Consider the following 25,529-nt stretch of genomic DNA (forward strand, 5'->3'; position numbering starts at 1 on the left):
AGAAATTATTTTAGTTATGGACACACAAGCATTTTTGATTCCTTGATGGGAAAAAAGTTTCACAGTTTTATCTTCTAATCAATATCATTGTGATGCCATTACCCTAGATTGATTGATGGAATTATTATTTTGTATTCCTTCTTTATCTTGCGGGAATATGGTCCCATCCCAATGATCTTATTGTATTGTGTCTTCCACCATTTTGTCACAATTGAACTGACTGTTGTGCCATAATGGATCAAGTATGATATTTTAGTACTCCAAACTTTTATAATCAGGAAAACTAAGACGTACTTGTAACTACTAGTTTTATTGCTTTACCCAAATATATTTAAAATGTTTAATATGATTTATGGAGGTGAATATATTTTATGGTATTTTTTAGGAAATACTATTACAAGTTTTTTATTGTTGATTACAGGCTTTGGAGGATACAATGAAGGGATTAAAACCAAAAGTTGACGAACAACTCCAGAATGGTCAATCACTTCAGAAAGAGCCAGACTGTCCAAGGTATGTGAGTGAGCTGACCATCATACTGGATAAAGAGTGGACTCAAACAAAGGAAGAAACTCAGCAGCAGTCACACAAACTCAAGGTCAGCACACCACTTAGTTTGATTTAAATCGCTTTAAAAAATTGAAATATACCTATGTATATCTTTGGAGTTACTGGCTTTTCTTTCTGGCACCCATCTGCACCACAAATAATTTTACCACAAGACAGTAGATGTATGGATTGACTATCGCTAGAGTAGTAGAAGTTGGTCTTTGTCCATCATTCTTTATTATGATTTCTTGCAATCTAGAATTAACAACGTACTTTTCCCAAGGCCAGTTTGTGAGAAAAAAAATCCATGAATAAATCTGAGAGAACTTCTTAGTCATTAGATCCAGTGTGTTTCATTTATTTCATGTGTTCTGATAAATGTGAATTTACAGACATGTATTATATGTAAATAGTTTTTGTTGTTCTGCTCTGAAGCGCCTTGAGCATCTAATCAAAATCAAATCTATACAAATCTCATGTATTATTATTATCATTATTTATTCAACAGGAATGTTCTATGGTGTTTCCCAAGTACGAGGAAGAGAAGAAGCATTTTGATGACATGACATGTGATTGTGAAGCTGAGATCAGTAAACCACTTCCTCCCCCTACTCCTGGCAAACAAATTGTACAAGAAGAGGTTTCCAGCTGTCAGGTAAGTGCTATTTGTCTGCTTTAAATCCACTTGGTCTACAAATATCGGTCTATTTCTCAGATTGTCTAATACTTTTGAAGGCACCATGCAATGGAAATAGAGTCATTTATGCATTTTTTGGTACTATTGCAAGAAGTATAATCCATGAAAGAGAAGAAATTATCTAGTATTAAAATACATAACCTTTCCGTATTCATCATTGAATGTAAAGTCTGTCTAACAATGCTTTGTACTTGATTAATGTATCATTCTTGAAGTCATCATACTGGGAAATTAGACTCATTTATACATTTTTCTGTATACTTTGGCAAAGAATATTGCCCATGATGGAGCAGAGCTCTATTATTAAAAAACCTAATCTTATAATTTGGTGTTAGGTACACTATGAATATTATGAGTTAATCAATAGGTTGAATTATTAACTTTCTTTCATAGGAAATATCCACCTCTAATGAGAGATGTAAGTCGATTCTTACCAAGCTGGACCAACTTGCCGAGCAACTCGCCCCTGTAGCTCCTACCCCTGTTTGTGAGACTATTCATAAGGACATCATTGACAGGCAGGCCAAGTGTACAAATATCAAACAGGAGCTTGATAGGAGACTAGCAAGGTAATGTTAAAAAAAAAGATTATCATAAGAAATGAAATTAAGGAGAGAAGGATAAATGGAAGAATTTGCTACAGGAGAGGAGGGGCAATAAAAGATGGAAGAGATCTGAGAACAAGAGAGAGAGCGAGAAATTTATTTGGGAGAAAAATAGTTAACAGCAAGACAAGGAAAGGTAAATACAGAAAGGGAGAGATAGAGAGATAGGTGTGCAATCGCATGGCAAGTATTTAGCATGAACAGTTAAACTTAAAGCATTTTAAATTATACAAACGTAATCAAACTGCAAGCAGTGCATACACTATGCAAGAAATACTTATCTCTTTATAAATTATCAAGGAAGAATCTAAGGTAAGGTACCAGCATAGTCATCATATAGTCTGTAATTTTGTGCATTCATTTTTTCCACATTGAACATTTTATTGACTAATTCAACTTGGATCTTTTTATGTATGCAGCCTTAACAAACTGTCAGATGACTGGGATAGTCTTGACTCTAGAAAATCTGAGTTTGTAGAATGGTTGGAGGCATATAGAAACAAACTTGATGAAGTAGAAACATCTCACGAGACCCCTGATCAGATATACTCCACTGCTAAGGTAAGGCATAATTGGATTGCATATATTTATCATTTTTAAAACAGGAACGTATGCTATTGAGGGCTTTATGGTCTCTGTGTAAAGAGCATTGGAAGTGTACCTATTTGGCCTTCCATAAAATTGAAAGAGAAGGAACAATAATAAAAACATTCTTCTAAAGTAAAGACCCTTTGAATGCTTGTCCCCAAAATAGAATTTTTTACGAGTACCCTATGTCAGAAAGCTTTTGCAGATATTGTATCCTCATATTTTCATCTCATTCCATGTTTGAAAAATGGTTCATACCAAACAAAAAATAACAGCATTATGGCAAATCCAATTTTGAAAATTCTGATAATAACTTTTACCTTTATATATCAAAGTTAAGATTGCAACTTTTGCATATATGTGTTTATGATATCATCTTTCATTTCACATGAGAATTGATTCAAACTTGGAGGGTGAGTAATCATTAGATTTAGGAAAACTACATGCTATCGAATTCAATTTTGTATAACTTAAAGGCATTCTTTACCACTTCCTATCAACAGGACCTATTGGCTGATATAAGTGCCAAGTACCCAAGCTTTGAAGACCTTGAAAAGTGTCTTCAAGAGCTGATCTCTTCTTACCCTCGCTCTGTGGCTGTTCTCGTCCTGGAGTCTGATGTCACCAGTCTCCGCAGCCAATGGGAAGAGCTCTCTGACAGGGCCAAGGCTCTTGATCTTTCCCTGTCTGACCAGGTGTCCAAGTGGAATCTGTACCAAAGGTCTGTCCAGGAGCTGTCAGGGTGGCTGACTGAAGCAGAAAGGAGACTGAAGGCTGTCTCAGAGGAGCCCTGCGATTCAGCTCAAGATGTGCAGCAGTGTAAAGATCAGGTTCAGGTAAGATATAATTTTCATTCCTTGTTACCACGGAGAGCCACAAGGAAACTAGCTCCAGTTAAAATGTTATATTAACCAGCTGGTAATTTACATTTTTTGAAAGATATATATGACCCCTATTATTACAATCACATCATTATAAATAATTCATAGTGATTGGTAGTTTATATAGAATATAGAAACATACATTCATTCCAAAGTGCTCTACCTTTCTTGTCCTTCCTTTCCATTTTCTTTGTTCATTGGCCCTCTTTGCTCCAGTGCCTCAATTAAAAAAATGACTCCTTGCTCTCTTCCAGTGGATTATTTTATGTATGTGTGTCTGTGTTTTATGTATTCTTTGGTGCATATGGTTTGAATATGCAGTATGATCAGTAATATGTTAATATTTTAACAACAATTCAGTTGTAATTAATACTTTTCAGTTATTACAATGTACCATTTAATGATCAATCGAAAGAAGTGGATATGTGAGAAATATTTATGTATGGGGAGGGAAATTAGAATCAACCAATAATATTTGATAATTTCTATTTTGCTTATATATTACTCCAAAGAATTTAAGAGAACAGTTCACTGAGAAGCAAGCCATTATGCTGACAATCAGAGAATGCAGGCCAGAATCTAGTGATGATGACGAGTTAGAACACAGATGGAACACCCTGGATGATGCAATCAGTAAGAGCCTTGCCCAGATTGAGAAGCTAGGATCCTTGTGGGAGGAGTACCATGGTCTATCTAAGGAGACAGGGACCTGGATGGAGGATATGGGCAGGAGGTTGGAGAAAGAGTGTGCCGAGGTTGTCGGAAACACGGAACAACTCAGTGAAAGACATCATCTTTTACAGGTAGAATTTATTTTAATACTAGTAATAATGATTAAAAAAATGATAGTTAGATTCATAGAACGTTTTTCACCAGAGGAAAGCAAAGCAAAACTATTGTTATCATGGTTGGGTTATTTATGATTGTGAAGCATTATGGATACAGGTGAAGAAGTACATGAAGATTGAAATTAAGATTGACCTGTGTATGCTTAGTATACAGAATTTCGGATTCAACAGGTGATGATTGGTCTATCTGAATCTGCCTACCTATTTATTTGCCTTCTGACAATTGATAATTAAAAACTTTCACAATGCGATTGTTCATGGGCCAATATGACAATTTTGAGAAGAAATATTATAAAATACCTTTTGTTATGGTACTTCCAGCTCTTTTCAGGTTAGTATAGATACATTGTTTCTTTCATTTCTGTTTGCTTCTTTACAGGACATGAAAGATGAGTGCCAAAGTCAGAATGCCAAAATAAACGAGGTCTTGACTTTGACTCAAACCCTTAATCAGTACTGTTCCCCAGTGGGCAAGGAGAGATTGGGAACCGAAGCAAACCATGTGTCCTCTGAGTATAACAGACTGCTGGCATTGCAGAGCACTGGTGTGTCAATACTAGATGAAGTCCTGGCTCAGAGAAAGAGGTTTAGAGACAGCATGGGAGCTCTTGAAGACGTGCTTCATCAGCAGGAAGCAGTGGTAGATGAGCAGAAAGAATTGGGAAGAGATGAATTGAAAAGCTGCCTTCCTGCAATTGAGGTTTGATATTAATAATTCAAACATTAATAGATATTATTATTATTATTATTTTTTTTTAATGCATGATCATAAAAACAAGTCCCATCTCATGAAGGGGTGTCCTAGGGAGCATTTCATCAACATTTGCCATCTGACAAGTTGTCAGATCTGACAACTTTCCTAGATTGTGATTGGCTAAGAAATACTTCTTACCATGGTATCTGTCTGATAACACAAGACTTGTTGGATAAAACATCTGACAAGTCCTTTCATGAAACACCCCTCTGGTCCAGTGGTTTTGTCACCCAGCATCAGTCTCTTGGTCCATATTTCAGTCCCACCATTATGGTTCTTTTTTCCCTTAGCAAGGTAAAAGTCTGTATTTGCCAGTCCTCACCAAGATGTAAGTTGGAACTGGCAGGAAGGAATTCCAGAATATGACAAGTCCAAAAAGGAGTCAATCTTTGTGTGTAATAAGTGAAAAAATTATATATTGTAAGCATAAGAATATAATGTCTTGATGTTTTTCTCCAGAAACAAGACTCTGTCCTTGCCGAAGCATCTCAAGACTTGAAATCCTTGGAGTCTGACCTGGAACCCATCTGCAAGCATTGTGACTCTGGTGAAACTCTGACCTACTCCCACCAAGTGACCGGTCTAAACAAGAAACTGGAGAAGATACAGGAGATTGTCTCAAAGAGAATCACCTACATAGAGTTCTTCATACAGTTTGAGGAGATCCAGTATCAAGTTCTTGGAAGGTACTGACACAATTTATTATTGCCACAGTTCTTTATGCATATAGTCACCAGATTTGATAAACAAAAATGAGATAACTTCATGTTACTATATATAAGACTCTGAAAGAAGCCAAACATCTTTATGTGCATTTAGATTTATCATGAGACTGTCATTGATATTATTCCCATCCCTGTAGATTTCAAGAAGCTAAGCCTGTTCTTGACAAGGAAGATGTAACTGATTCTGAACTTCTTCAGAAGCTTGAGCATCTTGAAGCTGTAGAGCCAGTCCTAGAGGAGTGGAAGCATAAGACTCAAGATATGGACCAACTTGCCAAAGACTCACAGCTCACTATCAGACCTCCTGCAGGCCAAGACCCCCAGAATCAGCCCAAACAGACAACCAAGACTCTTGCCAGTTTGGATCATGGTCAGATGGTGTCCACTCACTCACACCTGACCAAGGAACTTCGGTCAAGACTGGACAAGATGGCCAATATCCAGAGGAAGCTGAAGGAGTTTGAGGCGAAGCAGAAGAATCTCCAACAGTGTCTAGGAGATCTGGAGAGGACAATAACCACAATGAAAGATGTTGGACAACTGAGTGATCTTGCTCCGATTGCTCAGATTTTTGAGGTACAAGCTTTTGCATTATGTCGTTAACAATGTATATTACTATTTCAAAAATGTAAATAGTATTAAACCAATATAGATGTCCTGTATCATACTTGGTAAAAATATTAGTTGTGTTAATGAAACCTTGTACCTGTCTTCTTCTTCTCTGCCAATTTTGTGGAAGACTATAGACAAGATAACTTCTTATCACTACTCCTAATTCATTTAATGAGCGTAATATTTCATCAAATACAATTTTCTTTTCCTCACACTGTTTCAGATATTAGGTTGAACTAAGTGATAGGTACATCATTTTTAAGATAATCAGGAGAATAATTGGATTGAGTATTCAGGTGACCATTTTCAAACTCTGATAAAATCCGCAACAATTCACTGAAAAATCTAAAACTTATGAGTAAATACACCTGTACTATTGTATTCACAGGAATCTCAGACTGAGTTGGCTAGAAATAAAACGGACCTCGATCGATTGACAAGATTGGGAGTGGAACTCATGGAAGAAGATCCTAAACTCATTCCAAACATTGAACCAAAGGTGACCACAATCTTCATAATGTATCTTTGATGTTAATGCTGCCTGTAATTTGTATATTACTATGAAAATGCATTTGAGAGTATACAGTCTTGTTTTGTAAATCTAAATTATTTTCAATTTATTCATTTTAAGATTTTGAAATATGATAAGCCTATAGGTGCATCTACATTATTATATACTGTATATAATTTGAATAAATTCAAATCCATATCATGAGAAGATTGTTTCATCTGATTGCATAAATTGCTTAATGTTATTATCAGTGGTGCATATTCTGTAGTCTGTTACTGTGTCATTAAACCAAGAATATTATAAGAGCCAGGCATAATGTATCTTTTGCTATCTTTGTGTGTAGGTTATTGGTGTGTCATTTAGTAAAATCCTTTTAAGAATGATTATTCTTGAATTCGACAAAAAGAAAATATTTGTTTTTTTTTGCAGGTTGATGGATTGAGGGAGGATTGGAGCAAGATGGATGAAAGAGTTACCATGGCAACCGAATGTGCTCATACTGCAGCGAAACTCTGGAAAGATATTGACCAATCACATACAAAGTTACATTCGGCTCTAGAAAAGGCACAAGATGTGTGCCAAGAACCGATCAAATGTAGTAATAAAGAAGAAACAGAAAAACTACTCAAATCACATGAGGTAAGGATACACTATTAGTATTAGATATTATGATTTAGTCAAACAAGTGAGATAATATAACCTATAAATCTTAAATACTAATTATGATACTGGATAGTGGTATACTGTATTGGTTATCAATCAATTGTATATGAATTCATTTGGTTTTCAGACAATGTTAGAGAAATGAATGTCATGAACGGTCATGATGCAAATGAAAAAATTACATTGTCAATAAAGTTTGAAAAATGCAGCATGTTGCATAATAAAACAACATAAAAAGAGAAAGACGTTTAAAAGTTTTTAGTGGCATTTCTTAACAAAGTATTACAGATTATGAGACAAAATTAACAGTTAATTCCAGAGGGGGGGGGGGTGGAATCTGAATATGCTGTTAATTTGAGGTTGATTATCTAAACTAGTATAATGATCCATCTCTAGCCTTAAATTCCAATATTTTAGGGCAAAGTTATTTTTTTATAGGGGCACATTTCTATAGTACAGCAGAAATGGCAAAAATAAAAAAAGGGCTAAGAAATATTCAAGGCCACTGGGAGGGGCACCAAGGCCAAAAATAGGATATCAAAGGCTATGAAGCCCTGCACCACTGAAATAATAGTGATTTTGGTTCTTTCTTTATGAAAAGGCTGCCATATCAGATGTTGAAACTGCCAAACACCCAGCAAGCTGTTACGCAGAATCAGCCAATCAGATCATGAATCTCCTGCCAACAATCACGGCAACCTCATCTCCAGCAAAACCTGCAATGCTAGAACAGTCTCAAGAGTTACCAGGGAAATTGGATGAGGTATCAGCCTTACTGGAGGAGAGGTTGATGAAGCTGAGAAGAGGGAGGGTGTTGTGGGAGTCGGTGATGGAACGAGAGAAGGTACTCCATTCATGGTTGGGTGCTTCCAAGGTGAATCTTGATCAGATATCTGGTAACATGGATGACAGCGAGGGAGATGAAGTCCAAGTCAAACTCCAGCAGTTCAAGGTAAAGTGATTTTAGATCTTTAACTCTTTTATACACGGACAGACTGGCCCCTCACTCCCCAGTCCCATATCTTTTTCTCCATCACTGATTGTACTGTAGTTGAACTTTGGGGAAAATTATAATAATTTCATAACGATGCTCCTCAGAGAGGCCTCCAAACTGTGAATACATTGCACATTAAAAAAAAAATATATATTTTTAAGGTACATGTATAGCCAATTAACCATCTACACGCAGACCTTATAATTTCAAACAACTTTACTACTAAAAATTCAGAACACAGATAAAATTTTCATGATCATTCAAGGAATAACGCACTGCTTACAATAACTTGTAACTGATTATAAATCAAGGGTCAAAATATAACCCAGATTCCTCCTTGTTTACAAGTTGGATGTAGATTTCATTGGACCCAGAAATATCTTACTTTTCAATTTCATCCGCTTGAGAGTTAATTTCACCTTTTGATTGACAGGTTGAAATTATGGCAGATGGCTGTAATGTAAATTTCAAGTTAATTTCGTGAAACTAGATTCCTTGCAAGTACATTTCATCTTTGAGAGTTGATTTCTTGTTGATTTCATGGACTTGGATTCCTTTCTAGTACATGACATCCTGAGTGGTATATTTCATTGAGTAACCTTCTCAAGTTTAGTGAAGTATACATTTGCACTCATTACCTTTATAGGGAAAAATAAAGAAAGGAGGAGGATGGGGGAGATACATTTTAGACTAACAGTCTGCAAATATTGGTGAGAAGAGAGAGGAGTTTTAAAGAACTGAGTGTATTGCTCATATAAACAGGTTGGCGCCAGTGGTTATGGAACAGCATGATTGCCAAAGTTAAATGATGTGGCACTGAGAGAGAGAAAGAAGTAAAAGGAGAGGTACTTTTCAAAAGAAGAGCTGTTTGCAGTTATCAATTTTTTTATCTGATACCTTTTTTGTTATTAGGATGAAGCAGTAGATCGTGAAAATGAGCTTCAGCTTCTTGCTGCCAGCCTTGCTGAACTGAAGTCATTCAACCCTGATCAAACAATCCCTGAAGTTGAAGAAACCTTCAAGAAAGTTGAAGCAGACTTTGTCCAAGCAAAACAGGTTTGTTGATTTCCTTTTTATGACAAAATAATCATCATTTAACAAGACATTGATGTACATTTCTCAGACTCAGTAGCAATAAGAAAATGGGCATATCAGCCAATCAGATCTTAAAACTATAACTTATGACTGCCAGAGCAAAGATGTATGTATTCCAAGGAAGAAGAAAAGAGAAATCAAGTTTGTCATACAATAAGTTAACACTCTTTATATTTCTATTTCAGTGAAAACGTTGATGTTTTATGTGGAAACTTGAATCCTCTCCTGAAGATATGAATAAGATGGGATAAAATCTAGCATCATGAATTCAATTTATCTTCATGTGCCTTGCTTGATAAATCAACATTAAAAATAAACCTTCACTTAATAACTAGAATTATTGATTTTTTTAATCATTATTTTTTAAATCATATTCAGACTGCTCTTGAAACTGAAAGCAACCTAAGTGAATTCACATCTCAAGTTGGTGCTCTGAGAACACAGCTATCTGAGCTGTTGTCATGGTTACAGGACCAAGAGACTGCTGTTAAAAGTTGCAATGATACCTCCCTGGATGGGGATCAACTTGTGTCTAATTATAAACAGTGTCAGGTGAGGATTTTATCATACAAATGTTTCAATTTAAATATTATGCCATATTCTTTATATTCAAATGATAACGAGTCTTCCTGTACTATCCTATCACTTTTTCAAAATTCAAATTTTCATAATACTATGTACCAAGAGAATGATAATTGTCTCCTGTGAAATTCTCATGTAACTAATGATTTCGTTTTCAATCTGCATTTACAAGGTGAATATGAATTTTTATTTTTCATTTTCTGTTGCTAAAAAAATATTGAAAAAAATTAAGTTTACTTACTGTGCTTTAGAAAACCTCTGTGATAATTCTCTCTGTTATAAGTCTATTATATTTTCAGTTTCTTACAAAATTTGACTATGAATGTTTACCTTTTTTTTCATATTACAGGATATCAAAACGGAAGTTGTTGGTAAAAGAGCAGTTATTGATGGATTGTTTCAGCAGGTGAATTCTTTAAAGGAGAGGTTCCCCAAAGCTAATACAGCATCAATAATGAAGGACCTTGATTCAGTCAACAACCAGTATCAGATATCACTGGAATCTTGCACACAGGCAAGTATCATTAAATGAATTCTGTACCTAATTGTTTTTTTTTTACTTGTCAAAATATCAAAGTAAGGTATGTTAGTGATTGGTATTGGTTTACTTGTTGATGTATCCCACCGCTGCCACATTGTTAGTAACAAAAGAGTTCAGTCATAAGTCATGTTTATTGTATGGGTTTATATCCCACTGCCACCACTGTTTTTATATTGAAGCGACCAATAGTAAACAAATATTCAATGTTGATGAGTGCGATCGTTCTGAATATTGAAACAGTCTATTCAACGACGCGAAGCGGAGTTGAATAGGCTGTTTCAACTTGCAACGAATGTAATATTCGGAACGTCGCACGAATACAACATTGAATATTTGTTTTATACAACACCGATAGCTTACACTTTGGACTAGATCTAGATAGGCTAGATCTATAGGTCTAGTCTATGACTAACGCGCGTTAGGTCTTATTTTGCTTACAATGTTGTCTTTTGAGCGTCAGTAGATTTACTCCAGTAATCCCAGGAGAGTCAAGTATTTTCAACATAGATCCATGAAGTCCAATTTGTGAAAGAATTCCATAAAACCCAGAAGGAAATCCAGAAGGTACGCGGCCGTACCCTGGGAATAATTTGCTTAGCAACGTACGTACGCGCATTGTGTTCAGCCTAGCAACGTGTATGCGCAGTGCTACGTACATCGGTCAGAGATACGAAAACGTGATTACGTATGCGCGTATTCACTTAACGTGTACGGGGCATGACCATGGGTTCAGTGTGCCCAGGGTTCTTGCAGTGCTGGCTCATTTACTTCAGCGTGCTATAGTCGACTATAGCACGAGCGTGCAATAGTAGACTATAGCACGGCTAGCATATCTTAGTGTGCTATAGCTGATTCCTCTGAATGTCACGTGACACGCTTTCATCCAATCAGCTGTCAAGGATCTATCCATGTGTTGTATAATTACTTTTATAGCATGGACTAGCATATCCCCTTACACCACGTCATTCATGAAAAGGGTCACTAGTAACTTTGGCAACATCTTGATATCCAACAAAAGATGATGAAATTATGTAAAAGATTATTTTTCAAGTTTGAAGTTCATTGTCTCATGTAATTATTTTCATGTGTTTTCTTTCTATCTAATTTCATCTACTTTGGATATCTCCCCCAAATTTTTAATGAATATTAACAAAATTATAAGCTTTGATTTCAATATTTTTCACGACTTTGGCAGGTTCTTGAGCGAATCTCATCAGTACTTGAGGAAGAAAGTGTGAAAGCCAATGCATCACTATCATCTTGGTTGGATAAAGCAGAGGCTATTCTAAAACAGTCCTCATCCACAGAGGGTACTCTGGATGACATCAAGGAGAGACACAATTCTATCAAGGTTGGATATTTTAACCATTTATTTCATTCCGTTTTAACATATCATGTCCGCACAAATGATAAAAATGTGATGTCTCAATGATAGACTAGGGAACATAAAGCTTCTTGATTATTGTGGACTTATTTCTATGATTAATTGCATTGATTATTGTGTATTATCAGATGTCAAAATCAGCCTCTCAGTCAATAGCTAAGCTTTAGTTAATAGTGCCCATTTTGTGTGTAATTTAGACATGTCAGGTTTGAAAGCAAGTCAGAATTCTAATTTGTAAGAGGTCATCTTGTTATCCCAAGTGACACCCAAGAAGATGAGTAGCAAACTGAACAATTACAATTATGATGTAAACTTATGATTGGGTTATTAAGTGCATAGATCCATTTTGCAAGTTGCTCAATTCACTTTGATTTTAACCTGCCCTGTTAGTGCTTATATCGTTCAAGGAATTTATGTGGTTCTCCTAATGTGAAGCAAAATTGTATGACTGATTAACATCACCATGTCTGATCCCTCACAGGACCTTCAATCAAAGATGCCAGAAGGTGAGATTCTTTGGAAAGCAATGAGAGATAAAGAATCTCAACTTGCTCAGATCCTGCCTGATGATCGGCTGACGGCTCACAATGATACCATAGCAGCCCTGGATGACCGTTACAAGTCTCTGTCCAGTGAGTGTCCAGTCAAGGAGAAGGACTTGGGTCAGTGTGTAGCGGTATTGGAGCAGTATGAGGACAAGTCCAGGGAGATCAATGATCAGTTGGCTCAAGTTGAAGAACAGACCAAGGAGTTGATGAAACCCTGTGAGGATACTCAGAAACAACTCACAGCAGTCGAGGTAAAACAATTTGTTTTATATCCTGATTATTCTTTCCTATTTATCCTTGTTATGAATGAGGGTGGTAACATTGGATTATGTTTTTATAAGATGTAAATATCATCTTGGCTATTCTAACCCCAGTATGCTCTATCAAAGGTTTAGTAGGTGCTGTCATTTGTGTTCCTTTGAGGAGACATTGATTTACAATTTGCTACATGTACCCTCTCACAGTTGTATTACATGTAGTTGCTTTCCTAGTAGGATGTAAGAGTAGTTTACTCAGCAGTGAGAGTACCAAGGAACCTGTCTGTCATACTCCACTGGGAGTAGAGAATGTGAGGCCAAGCCAATAGCAGATGATCAAAATAAATGTGATATCAGGGGAGAGTTTCGCAAAAGACTTGTCAGAGTTTTTTGTAATGTTTGTCTGACAGAGTCTATATTATATGGTTTCCATAATAACAGATACCTGCCCTTATCAGCCACTCAAAACCAAGGAAAGTTGTCAGATATGGGGCTTGTTTTAGAACGAGTTGTTTTTGCATGTAGCTAAAAACATTGTGCGCAAGTCACCAGTATGGGCATTTGCATGTCCCAAATTTCAAAAAATGGTCAGTAGACTTTGTTAAATTAATTTGATTTTTTTTTCTGTCTCAGTCATTACTTGAAGCGCTGAAAGGAAGTCCCCTAGATGAGCTACAGGACAAGACTGATGCTGTTTGTCAAGCTATTGAGACCTCCTCAACTCCATTGCAGACTCAACAAATCAGTCAACATCATCAAAATCTGCTCAAGAATCTAGAGGTATACCTGCAGTCTATAGTCTCCTTCAATCAGCTATCAATTCATAATTTCATTAGAAATGTCTTAGAAATATCTGTTCATTTTATTTTAGAAATTTCCATGGTTTTTCCAGGATATGATGGTTTCAAGAAATGAGACCCAGTACCTTTCTTTGAATTCAGGTTTTATCAGAGAAGTGTGAATTTTTACCATTCTCATTGTACTTAATACTTGAGGTTATTCATTTTGCATTTCCGCAATGCTAAACTTCTAGGAGTTTATACTTTGAGGTTATTATTCAAAATAATAAATATTTGCAAAATAGAGGAGAAATATGAGCAATAAAATTCAATATCATGCTTCATAAAATAAATACCATTTAAATACTGTTGTAAATTAAGTGAAAACCTATACTTGTATAAAAATCCCCTCAAGGAACTACAAATTATATACATGCATTTGCTAATGTATTTGGATGGGGCTTTGAGAAATTGGGACATCATTATCTTAAATGGTGGAATATCAGTTTTCAGAAAACAATTGCCAGAGCCTAGACCTCGTACATTACCAACATTAGGTTGGTTAATAATTGATTATTTATTTTTGTCTTTTTGTTTTCAAATTTATAATTTGGTGCTATAATGCTTTTTGTCTCCAGACTGTAGTTTTTTCCAGTACTTTGTGAACAAAGCAGGTGGTTAATTATGATATGTCTCTTTCTTTTTAGGAACTTCGGCTCCAACTTGAAGGCAGTGTGGATGCCGAGAAACAGCTACATTGTAATCTAGAAGATGTAAGACAAAAACTCGACAAGTCTAAAGAGTTAATTGGCACCTATGTAGATCCTACTGGAGATAGGAATGTATGTGAAGATAAATTACAAGCTATAAAGGTAATTCTATCATTTATGAAAGCATTGCAGAATAGTAAATATCTCTGATTTTGCTTATCTTAGCTTCTTTTTAAAATGAGTGAAAATCAAAAGAATTTTTTCAAAGTTTTGTTTTTGAAAAATTTTGTAATAATATTCCTATTTTCCATAATTTGTGTTTGCTAATTTATCACTAATGGAGTCTCAATCCATTTAAAGGATTATGAGGTAATTAAAAAGACCGCTTAATATTCATTCCAATAATCTATACTTGTCTCCTCAACATGTATTAATTCTTCAGGATATGCTCAAATTACAAAAAAAAATCTTATAAAAAATGCTTGATCACTTGGTTTCAGTCTGATGATGAAAAAAAAATTAATAATTATTTGTTAAATTCATGCTAAGAAATTAGCAAGCCTGGTAAAAGCAATGGAGTATTGGACCTTAAGGTCAAGCTTAAACTTAAAGTCAGAGGTGGATCCTCTTTCTCACGTCTTGAGATTATAACTCTCAAATGTATATTCATGTATTTGAAAGATTAATTCTAACGACTGAAATACGGTTAATCATAATTCATTCATTCCTTTGTTTTTATTGCAGTCATTGGAAGATGAAAACAAAATGTGCCAGGAGAAGCTGATCAAAGCACAGACCATCCTCCCCAGTTTCCTGCCCTTCACCACCCCTGCTGCCCAAGATACCATCAATGGCCAGCTCTCTAACTTACAGAGGGAGGTAGGCAATCTCTCAGAACAACTGACTCAAGGCAAACATGATGTTTTGAAGAGCATATCTGATTGGTCAGACTATGAGGCCTGTCATGCTAGAGTTAACCAATGGTTGGACGGGATAGACAAAGCAGTGGATGAAGCAGCCGAATTAAGAAACACCTTGCCAGAAAAAGCTGAACACCTTGAAAATTCAAAGGTATTAATTTGACCTCCCACTTGTGTATTTACATGATTATATTCAAGTTCTGTTGATGAAATGAAAGAAAATTAAAACAGATTGAGAGACTGGGAAAATATATGTATGTACATAAAATCTCATAAATACCAGTAATAAACCAAAAATACTTTAATACTGTTGGAAGTGGAAATTGAAAATTGCCTTAAATCTATTGACGATGATGATAATAAACTATCATTATGATATAGCGTCTCTATGTACTTTAAAAGTATTTGGATATTATCACACTGGCTTTAGCGTGGCAACCATTTACAGTACACAAGAATTTCACAACTTTTCATGTCTTGAATTATCAATGTGTTCTTTATCTATGGCATGTACACCCTATCTCTATATTTTCTTAACCCCTTAATTATTTCTATTTATTACTTTTGGTTATTTGAACCAGATGCTACAGGATTGTATGAACTCTGAAGCAGCCATTTTACAAGAGCTGACAGAAAAGGCCAAGGCTGTGTCATCCGCAAATAGTCCTGATGTAGAGGAACAAGTTGAGAGTCAACTGGCCCAAATAGATAATAGGTATCTTGCAGCAGTGGACAGATTGAAGGTATGCAAATTCAGAATGCTTGTTTCAATTTAATTTAAAAGCACAATTTGTAACGATTTAGGGAGAGGGGATTGGCCTTAGAACCCTTCATGCATTTACGGCTCTTCTGTACATGCAGATAAAAAAGATAAATGAATGGAATAAAATAAATGAATTGATGTATAAATATTCAGATTGATATGTGATACATGATAAGGTGAGAAAGCAGCAGAGACAAATAGGTGTAAATTTCTAAATTAATTTGTAAATTTCTTAAGGTTGTATTTTTGTGCAATTAAAATAAAAATAAAAAGTGAATCAATGAAATGAGTGATTTAATTAAATCATGAGAATAAAGTACAAACATAAGGGCGCAACTTGCTTGTAAATTTATGCAGAACTGTATAAGCAGCTTTTATAAAACACTATCAATGGTGGAATAATATATTAAAATGCAGTTATTTTCCTGACTTTTTCTTCAGGACATCATTGGTAACCAAGAGAAAGCCTGCAAAGATCATGCTCACTTTGATTCAGCAGTAAATGACTTAGAAAGTCTGATTGATAATGTCAATGAGAGTCTTGTAGATATCAAGAAACGTGCATCTGACATGGACAACCTTGAAATAGCAGTGCAGAAAGTCAAGGTAATCTCACTTTGAGAGCATTTACTTAGTCAATGTATTCCCATATTTCTAAAACACTGATTAAATAGTTCTTTAAGATATTAAAATCACTTTGCTATTTGCTAACATATTTCATCTCTTATATCATAAGTGTCAAGTCTCCCTTTTAGTTTCAAATCTGTCGTATAATTCCATAAACTAGTGATGATTTAAGAACAAAAATTCACTTTCTTTCTTCTTTCATTTTCTCTTTGTATAATCTCTTTATTGTTTTCGTCCTTTATGTAATTGCAAAACTGTTGTGTGTCTGTGATAACTTCATGAAATATTGATGATTCAAGCTTTAAAAATGTAAGGTAGTCAGTGTTATTGCCTTTGTTTTGATTGATAGCGATATCAATATATAGGGTGTCTAATTCTGATTGTGTCCCTGATTTGTCAGAATTAGAAAAAAAAATAATTGTATACATTTTTACAAATTTCAGGCTCTTCAATCCCAAATCACTGTTGGTCAATCCTTGCTTCATGCCATTGATGAAGGAGCTCAGGATACACTAGCCTCCACCACAGCCCCTGGTGAACAGGCAATCAAAGACAAAGTCATAGCAGCAAGGGACAGTTGGAACCAGACTCTCACCCAATTGACTGGTGAGGAGTCTAAGCTATCAGAGAGGCTGACAGGCTGGAATGAGTTCAGTAGGATAATGAGTGAACTGGAGGAGTGGGTGAGAAAAGCTGAGAAAGCCTTGGGAGAGATTAAACAACCTCAGGATGACTTAGAGGGAAAATCTCAAGTCCTTGACCAGTGCAAGGTGTGTATTACACTGTATTGGTATGTCATCCATCTATCTATCCGCCTGTCTATCTATATATCTATCTATCTATCTAATCTGTATCTAATTATTTTCTCCCAGTTCAGAGGTTCATTGCAATATCTCTTAACTTTAACTTTAACTTCAGTTTTTGCCATTTGATCAGTAGTGCAGATTTTGTAAGATTTCGTATAGGAATAAATGAGAGAATATACAAAAGGGTTATTGCTGCTGAAGGAGGGAAAGAAGACAGCAAAAAATATTTCAACACATGTTTTATCTTGATGTTTATGAAATATGTAACTAGGAAAGAAAATTACAATTTTGTATGTTTTGAAGATATCTGATATGTAATGAAATTGATTTTCCTTTTCTTTTCTTTGGTTTCCAGGTCTTAAAAACTGAATTTCTCCAGCGTGAACCTGAGGCAAGAGTTCTGCAGGAAAAAGCCCGTCGGCTCAGCAATGAAGCACAGCTCGCCAGTGCTAATCAACTCAATACCAAATTCTTCCAACTCCAAAATCAGACAAATGTAAGGTTATGTCCATCCTTCTATCAAAACAGCAAAAAGGCCAACTTTTTGTGGTGCCCACATTATGCTTGAACTGATGATATTAATAAGTTGGTGGCACAAGTTTGGAAACTTATGATTGGTTGTTAGTATGCATTTTCTTTTTTTATGAAAAATCTTCATGGAAATTGATGGGATAAACTTATTTCCAGTTTCATTGTGAAAAGGGAACTTGCCAGTCATTATTCCATTCAATATTTAATGCTCAAACAAATAAAGGTTTATAATCTGTTTCTTACAATAGATATCTTTTAATTCTCCATGTTCACTGTCCATTGTCTTAAAGATAGTTATTACTATTATCAGTAGAAAGGCATTCTCTGTATGAAAGACAGTGACTGCTTCTGTGGTATTACATTCCTATTGAAGTTCTCCAAGATTCCACGCAACCTTATATGAATGTGTACCGTAATATGTAGATACCTTCAAAATTAACCTTGATGATTATTTCCTGTTCATATATTTCAGAATGCTGAAGAAACCTGTCAGAAAGCTGTTATGGATCACGAAATCTACCAAGAGGCTTTCAAGGAAGCTTCTTGTTGGCAGGAATCTCTGGAATCAAAGGTTAAGGAAGCTTCAATGATATCAGGCCACAAACCAGACCTGGAGCAGAAGCTGGTGACACTGGATAATATGGAGAAGGAGATCACAGAGATGGGAAAAATGCTGGAGTCTACTACCCAGCAGGCTCAACTGGTCAACCAATCTACATCTCTCAATGGTCAATCACAACTTGATAAAGACATCTCTCAACTAAAGGTAACATTTCAGAGAATACCAAAGCTTGACGCGTTTGTGCAATTATTATCATAAAAACTTATCAGTTCACTTTTTATCAAGTGTACATGTTGCAATGCATTTCATGAATCTATAATTCCAAAAGATGTGGCCCTGATGTGAGTTGCCATATTGCATGTTTAGTATTCTACAAGCAAATTCAAACTCATTCAAATTAAAATGCAATTGAACATTTTTTTTTGTCTTTGTTTCATGCAGCACACCTTATCTTCGGTGAACAGTGGAATCTCTGATTCACAACAAGCATTGAAGGTGGTGCTGGACCAATGGAACAAACTTGATCAAGACTGTAAGGAGCTCCGTGATTGGTTGAAAGTTCTAGATGATACCATTCAGAAAGCAGGGGAGCTTCAGTCAACAGCTGCAGAAAAGAAAACTGTTGCTGAGGAAATACATGTAAGTGTATGTCATTATATTTTTTTCAAAGTATTTTATATTAACTTTCTTTTCAAAGTTTGCCAGGGGTGACTAGATATCGATATAGATCCTACGAATTGTTTTCAATTAAAATCTTTGTTCATATTTTTTTGACAAAATAATATTTCAAATTGAGTTAAAATTAAATTCACTAGTGTACATAGACATGTATATCATTGAGGTGTAGGTGGTAATTAGCTACTCCTTACTCATGTGTGTATGGAAACCTTGTACTGTGCAAAAGCCATTCTAGTATTTAAGCTTGGAAGCTCTTTCTAGAATGCTCCTAAGGAAATTGGGAAACTGCATATGTACGTTAGTCAGAATTCAATGACTGGGTCATTACTACATTTGCAAAGCATTTAGAGAAATTGCTCTTGTTTAATGGCAGAATGTTATTATCCATTCATTGTAATCCAAACAGATTTGTAGATACAAAAATATGTACAAGCAGAGATAGATTAATGTTGTTGAACTTTAATGATTTGGCAGTAGTTTTATTTTATTTTTCAAAGCATCTGAAACCATAAATACTTTTTATTTGTAGTCATTTTGTCTCAATTATTAAATAATTTTCTCTCTTTTTATCAAATACAGGCTGTCTGTGAATCAATAAGCAGTCATCAGCCAATGGTGGAATCGATTGGTCAAGAGAGTGACCTTCTGATGAATGGTGGGGTCAGTGACCCAGAGATTCAAGGTCAGGTCACCGAGTTGACCAATATGTACACTGACCTTCACAAAAAAGCACAGGTATGTAATGATTCTGTAATGTAATGTATTCACGATTTTCTTATAAACTAAGTAAATTATGGGTGTTTATATAAAGATAATATATAAAATGATCTTATATTCAATTTTAAAGTTTTATATTACCCATTAAAATTTATGTATAGTAATATAGTTTAGATATGCATGAACTTGTTGATCTTGTGGACTAGATTCCACAGAAAAAAAATATGAATTTGAAACTTTTATAAAGTCACTTTATACAACAGAAATTTTGTATGTGATTAATTTTCAATGAAATGAGGCAAAAATAAAAGAAAATGAGAACATTGGACTTTAATCTGCCCACAGACTTAATGAATTTTTTACAATTTTGAATGAGAAAGGGACTGCATGATGGGATATACCCTAACACATGCAGAAAATTGGGTGAAAAGAATAGTTGGGACGATTTTGGGTCATTGTTCTATTGATTGTTATGCCCAGCGCACCCTACATGATCCATTGTGATTTTCAAAGATATCTGAATGATCAAAGTTCCAAATAGTAGGATGAATATTAAAATCAGAATTTGGGTCTATTTTGAGTCTCAATGTAGAAAAAATGACATCATCATTGGCTATGATTTTGAAGCTGATTTGGACTTTACTCCGACCTCAAGGTTTGCAGAAAAGCAGAATTCTGATTTTAGTATTCCTGGCATTATGCTGAACTTCAAATGAAATGGTTTTACTTCTTGAAACTTTCAAATTTAATACAAAGCATGATTTGTTTGAAAATCGCATTGTAGTCGGATTGTTTAGTGTGCGCGGGGTTTAGAATTAGTGCAAAAGCTGTGATGATGTTAACATGGATGGGATGGTAAACCACTTCTCTAGATGTGATAAGCAGTATGACATGGGTTAATTCTTTCTAGGATGCAAAGCATAACCTGGAGAGGATAGCCGATGACCATTCTAAGCTTGATGATGAGCTAGCAGCACTGTCATCCTGGATCCAGGACAAGACTAAAGAGATGGAGCCTTGCTGTAAAGTAGCATCTGATATGGAGACTAACCAAGCCAGACTGGATATGGTCAAGGTTAGTGTAATCACCATCATCATCATCATCATCACCATCATCATCCTAATCACCATCGTCACCACCATCATCATCACCATCAGCCTCACTATCATCATCCTTATCTTCATCATCATTACTTTGTTACTGCCTTCGTCATCACCATCGTCATCTTCAAAACCATCATCATCATCATCATCATCATAATCAATAACATTACATTCTTCACCACTGCCATCATCGTCAATATCATTTAAATGGAGTTTTTAATCACCTTGGAAAAGAAACACTGTGGTTCATGCATGGTTTGCAGCAAAGTGTGGTCTCCTAATCTCTTAGGAATAATGTGCAGGAGTGATGTCACAATAGAGAAGCAGTTTGTGCACAATATGAAACAAAAAAATTATATACAACACTAATTGCACCTATAGGAATCAAGTACAATTTAATTTTTGAAACAATTTGAAGCTCTTATTTGGGACTTGTTCTGATGTCTTTGATTGCATTTAACACATCTCTTTGTGCAACCTGCCCCAATCTATCAACTTCCTTCTTCATTAATATAGTCATGGAAATTTTCTGCTGCATACACTTCATTGCGTTATCACTTTTCCTTTCATCAGGCCATCTTGGCATCTCTACCAGAAGGTGAGGCTCTCTTGGATCAAGTCACATCCCACTCAGACCAGGTCCTCCCCGAGACCAGTACTAGACCAGGCCAGGAACGCATCACCAGACAGGTCCAGTCCCTGGAACATGAGCTGGATGCACTGAGGATGCTTGCCCAGGATTCCTGCTCCAACCTAGAGCAGTGTGCCTCCCTCTGGAGAACATTCCAAGAGAAAGCAAGGTTCTTGTCAGCCTGGATGGAGGGAGTTAATAATGATCTAGGGAGCTTTGATGGAGAATGTGACAGCCTGCTGGAGAAGAAGGAAAAGCTAAAGAAAGTGAAGGTAAATGTACTCATATTCCTTGATAGTAATAGTAATTGTAGTAGTACTAATAGTAGAAGTAGTAGTAGTGCTACTTCTATAATACTACTTATAGTCATAGTAGTTTTCTATTTGTAGTAGTAGTAGTAGTAGTAGTAGTAGTAGTAGTAGTAGTAGTAGTAGTAGTAGTAGTAGTAGTAGTAGTGGTAGTGGTAGTGGTAGTGGTAGTGGTAGTGGTAGTGGTAGTGGTAGTGGTATTGGTAGTGGTAGTGGTAGTGGTAGTGGTAGTGGTAGTGGTAGTGGTATTTTTGGTAGTATTAGTATTATTCATTATTTGTTTGTTTTCATTGCCTTTGTTCTTGAGATTTCCATAATCATAGTCATCATTATTCTTATTTTATTTATGGTTTCTTATGTTTTTAATAAATTTTAACTGAATTACAATTATTCATAATGGTTTCTTCAAATTTTCCAGGAACTGATTGTTGATACTGAGGACAAGCAGCCTTTAAGAGAAGAAGTGACCTCATTAGGTCAAGGTCTTGTGACCTTTAACCCTAATGTAGCTCACATGAGCAGTGAGGCCACAAAGTTAGCAGTACAGTACCAGACTCTTCATATGACACTCAAAGTAAGACTTGATCCATATCATAAAACATTGAAAGAACTTGTGCATACATGCATGTGTTTACAAGGCACAATTATATGCCAGCACTCTCCAAAACAACGGCTTGATTATCATCTCATTCAGAAAAAGGCAAAAACAGTACAGTTGTGATTCTACAATGATGAAGAGTTTTACTGTACATCAAGTTTTAAACTGCATCATGTTGCATATCCGATCATCCAGTTCAAAACTCATTAAATATAAATCCTGTTAAGGTTCCCTGTAAATGAGCCTCCAAAAATATATTTTTCAGGCTTTTGATGAATTCCAAAGTCACACAATTGTATCAGAAAGAAAATGTTTCCTCTTTGTTTCTATATAAGTTGTATACTTCAACAAAAGCTGAGATACAGGCATATTTGAGAGACCATTTTAATATGTTTTTCACTTCAAGTATGCTTCATCGTAACAGTGTGCATACATCTTTTCTTGAAATGCTCTGTGAATCAAGTGCATGTATTGCTTACAGTTAATCAACAAGTTTCATATTTTAATTCAAAGGAACTGCTTTTATCATATGAACTGTGTAGAAATCTGAAATTTGATTTTGCCAACTTATTTTGGGTTCTGATTTTTAAAAATTCTTTGCGATTTGTTACAGGAACTTGACCATCACCTTGAGAGGGCAGTTGAGGATGAGAACAAGTATCAGTTAGCCAGTAAAGAATGCAAGGAATGGCAGAATGCTGCATGTCAAAAGTTGGATACTTGTGATGACCTCACAGGAAGTAAAACAGATATCAGAAACAGACTGCAGGTCGTACAGGTACAGCTCCACGTGCTATTTATCTGAAAATTTATGAACCTTGTATTTTTGGTAAAGTTAGTCAAAGGCCATACATGTAGTTTTAAAACTTATTCATGCCAATATGTCTTTTTATAAAATAGTCCATCAATTAGGACTTGAAATCATTGGTTCTCTGGTTTTTACTTGCATGCAAAGATAGCTTTATTAGAAAGATATGGTGTATGTTTGCTTCTCATATTTCCAAATATTATGTTTGTTGCATTAGGAGACTCCCTATGTAAACTGGAAATTTAATCCATTGCAATTTCAAATTATGTTTCATGCAATCTTATAATGGTAATTATCAAATATTTCCTATATGATGTGGAATGCTAATATTTCACATCCCTTGCCAACAGCTTGGCTGAAAAGTCCTGACCCTCTGTGTTCTTATTTATTTATAGTTCACATTTATTTTATCGGTTTCCATAGGAACTGATGTCAAGCAGACATCGTGGTCAGAGCCTTGTACATGCAATGGTCAGCAAGGCAGAGAAAGCTCAACAGCACACAGCTCCTAACGGTCAAGACGTGATGAAGGCAGAGGTCGATGAAATGACCATGGACTATGATGACCTGGTGAAGAAAATGAACAGTACTAAAGACAAATTACAGGTGAGAATTCAAAATGCTTCTACAAGAAATAAACTTCTATTCTTTATTTACAATTTGTCAATACTTCTTAACTGAATTTGTTAAGTATCATGAATCATTTCCCTTCCAGCTCATAAATGTACATTTATATCATTATCATTATTTATTCGGCAAACAATATTCAAAAATACATTTCAATGTATACAATACAAAATAAGAAATATCAACCAGTGGAGCGCCAGGGACAGAAAAAGTTAACTTAATTACTGTGGCATGAAGCCTCCTGTCCCAATTCCAATGGTTGATTTACAATATATATTAATAACTAAACAATAGTGAAATACTCTTTATAAAATAATTATAAAGGGGTGTAGCATGCGATTAATAAAATATATAAATAAATTTAGTTACTTGTAACTAAAAATGAGTAGAAATGACGGGGAAAGAGAAGAAAGCTGAATGAAGGTGACAAAAAGAAAGGAAAGGAGAGAGTGGGAGAGAGAGAGAGAGGGGTGGGAAAGGAAAAGAAAAAGTGACACAGGCAAAGGAATTGTGAACGCACCCAAAATGGTACAATAATACTTAAAATAAGACTTAACTTCTAAGGAATTAAACACTAAACAATTTCTAAGGGAATAAACACTTAACAACTCGTTTAAATCGGGCGCTGGCGGAGGTAACACCCAAGTGCTACAAGCCATCTCGATAAGGAAGTCTCGACCACCCCCGTGCGCAAGGACTCGGGGAGCTCATCCCAATAACGGGGAAATGCATTGATTGCCGAACCATGCACCCGCTGAGTCCGCGCACGGAGGTGGACGAACCTCACCTCATCAGTTCGGCGAGTATTTACCGAAATGGCACGCCCAACAGTAGTACATTCAATTACACGGAACAATGACTTCACAACATAAGAGATAAGGCAATATTTACGGCGAGAATGAAGACATTGCCAATTTAAGAGCTGCAGTCGGTCATCATAGCACATTTGTTGGCACCTTTGTTTTAATGCAATTCTGGTAGCTCGACGCTGTATTGATTCAATTTTATTTATCAGAAGTTGTGTGTGTAGATGCCAGACTGGCTGACCGTATTCTAGTATCGGAACTACGAGGGATTTATAAATAGAAAATATTGCGTGGGGTGCTAGTATAAGCAAAGAATGTAATACAAATCAATCTTTGAAATGAAATTAATACAAGTGGGTGCATTTTTTTTCATCAGACCATTATATGTAAATTGTGATATGTGTTTTATTTCCATATACTCAGTAAAAATGGCATATAAATCTCCATAAATGCTAATGATACTTTGTAAGCAACCTTTTTTTTTTTGCTCTATTCCATCACAGGTCCACTTGAAAGATTGGGAGAATTTCGAAGGTGGAAAAGACAAGCTGTCTCGATGGTTGGATGAGGCTTCTTCCCAGCTAGCAGATGCTCAGCAACCCAAAGCAACTCTGACAGAAAAGAAAGCACAACTAGATAGGTGCAAGGTAAGATGTTACCCTTCCCAATCCTCATTCAGACCTTGTGTTATAAATTTTCCAAACTAATTGTGATACAAAT

At 35.6% G+C, this 25,529-nt stretch overlaps 1 protein-coding gene across 1 annotated transcript in view; it reads left to right on the forward strand.

Moving 5' to 3' along the window:
• Nucleotides 1-25,529, forward strand: part of LOC129265311 (nesprin-1-like) — a 111,626-nt gene that overhangs the window by 35,341 nt on the left and 50,756 nt on the right. Inside the window, exons 26-58 of the mRNA XM_064102408.1 lie at nucleotides 422-598; nucleotides 1,058-1,204; nucleotides 1,640-1,815; nucleotides 2,271-2,412; nucleotides 2,943-3,275; nucleotides 3,833-4,123; nucleotides 4,548-4,868; nucleotides 5,382-5,608; nucleotides 5,785-6,223; nucleotides 6,648-6,758; nucleotides 7,200-7,409; nucleotides 8,035-8,385; nucleotides 9,340-9,483; nucleotides 9,901-10,074; nucleotides 10,454-10,618; nucleotides 11,841-11,996; nucleotides 12,511-12,828; nucleotides 13,468-13,614; nucleotides 14,321-14,485; nucleotides 15,068-15,394; nucleotides 15,825-15,986; nucleotides 16,448-16,612; nucleotides 17,077-17,403; nucleotides 17,795-17,935; nucleotides 18,443-18,736; nucleotides 18,974-19,171; nucleotides 19,790-19,945; nucleotides 20,838-21,002; nucleotides 21,605-21,934; nucleotides 22,389-22,544; nucleotides 23,182-23,346; nucleotides 23,800-23,982; nucleotides 25,313-25,456. Of these exons, the coding sequence (XP_063958478.1) occupies nucleotides 422-598; nucleotides 1,058-1,204; nucleotides 1,640-1,815; nucleotides 2,271-2,412; nucleotides 2,943-3,275; nucleotides 3,833-4,123; nucleotides 4,548-4,868; nucleotides 5,382-5,608; nucleotides 5,785-6,223; nucleotides 6,648-6,758; nucleotides 7,200-7,409; nucleotides 8,035-8,385; nucleotides 9,340-9,483; nucleotides 9,901-10,074; nucleotides 10,454-10,618; nucleotides 11,841-11,996; nucleotides 12,511-12,828; nucleotides 13,468-13,614; nucleotides 14,321-14,485; nucleotides 15,068-15,394; nucleotides 15,825-15,986; nucleotides 16,448-16,612; nucleotides 17,077-17,403; nucleotides 17,795-17,935; nucleotides 18,443-18,736; nucleotides 18,974-19,171; nucleotides 19,790-19,945; nucleotides 20,838-21,002; nucleotides 21,605-21,934; nucleotides 22,389-22,544; nucleotides 23,182-23,346; nucleotides 23,800-23,982; nucleotides 25,313-25,456 (7,107 nt within the window). The remainder of the gene's footprint in view (nucleotides 1-421; nucleotides 599-1,057; nucleotides 1,205-1,639; nucleotides 1,816-2,270; nucleotides 2,413-2,942; nucleotides 3,276-3,832; nucleotides 4,124-4,547; nucleotides 4,869-5,381; nucleotides 5,609-5,784; nucleotides 6,224-6,647; nucleotides 6,759-7,199; nucleotides 7,410-8,034; nucleotides 8,386-9,339; nucleotides 9,484-9,900; nucleotides 10,075-10,453; nucleotides 10,619-11,840; nucleotides 11,997-12,510; nucleotides 12,829-13,467; nucleotides 13,615-14,320; nucleotides 14,486-15,067; nucleotides 15,395-15,824; nucleotides 15,987-16,447; nucleotides 16,613-17,076; nucleotides 17,404-17,794; nucleotides 17,936-18,442; nucleotides 18,737-18,973; nucleotides 19,172-19,789; nucleotides 19,946-20,837; nucleotides 21,003-21,604; nucleotides 21,935-22,388; nucleotides 22,545-23,181; nucleotides 23,347-23,799; nucleotides 23,983-25,312; nucleotides 25,457-25,529) is intronic.

This window comes from Lytechinus pictus, chromosome 7, assembly GCF_037042905.1.
Source record: "Lytechinus pictus isolate F3 Inbred chromosome 7, Lp3.0, whole genome shotgun sequence".
Taxonomy (NCBI): domain Eukaryota; kingdom Metazoa; phylum Echinodermata; class Echinoidea; order Temnopleuroida; family Toxopneustidae; genus Lytechinus; species Lytechinus pictus.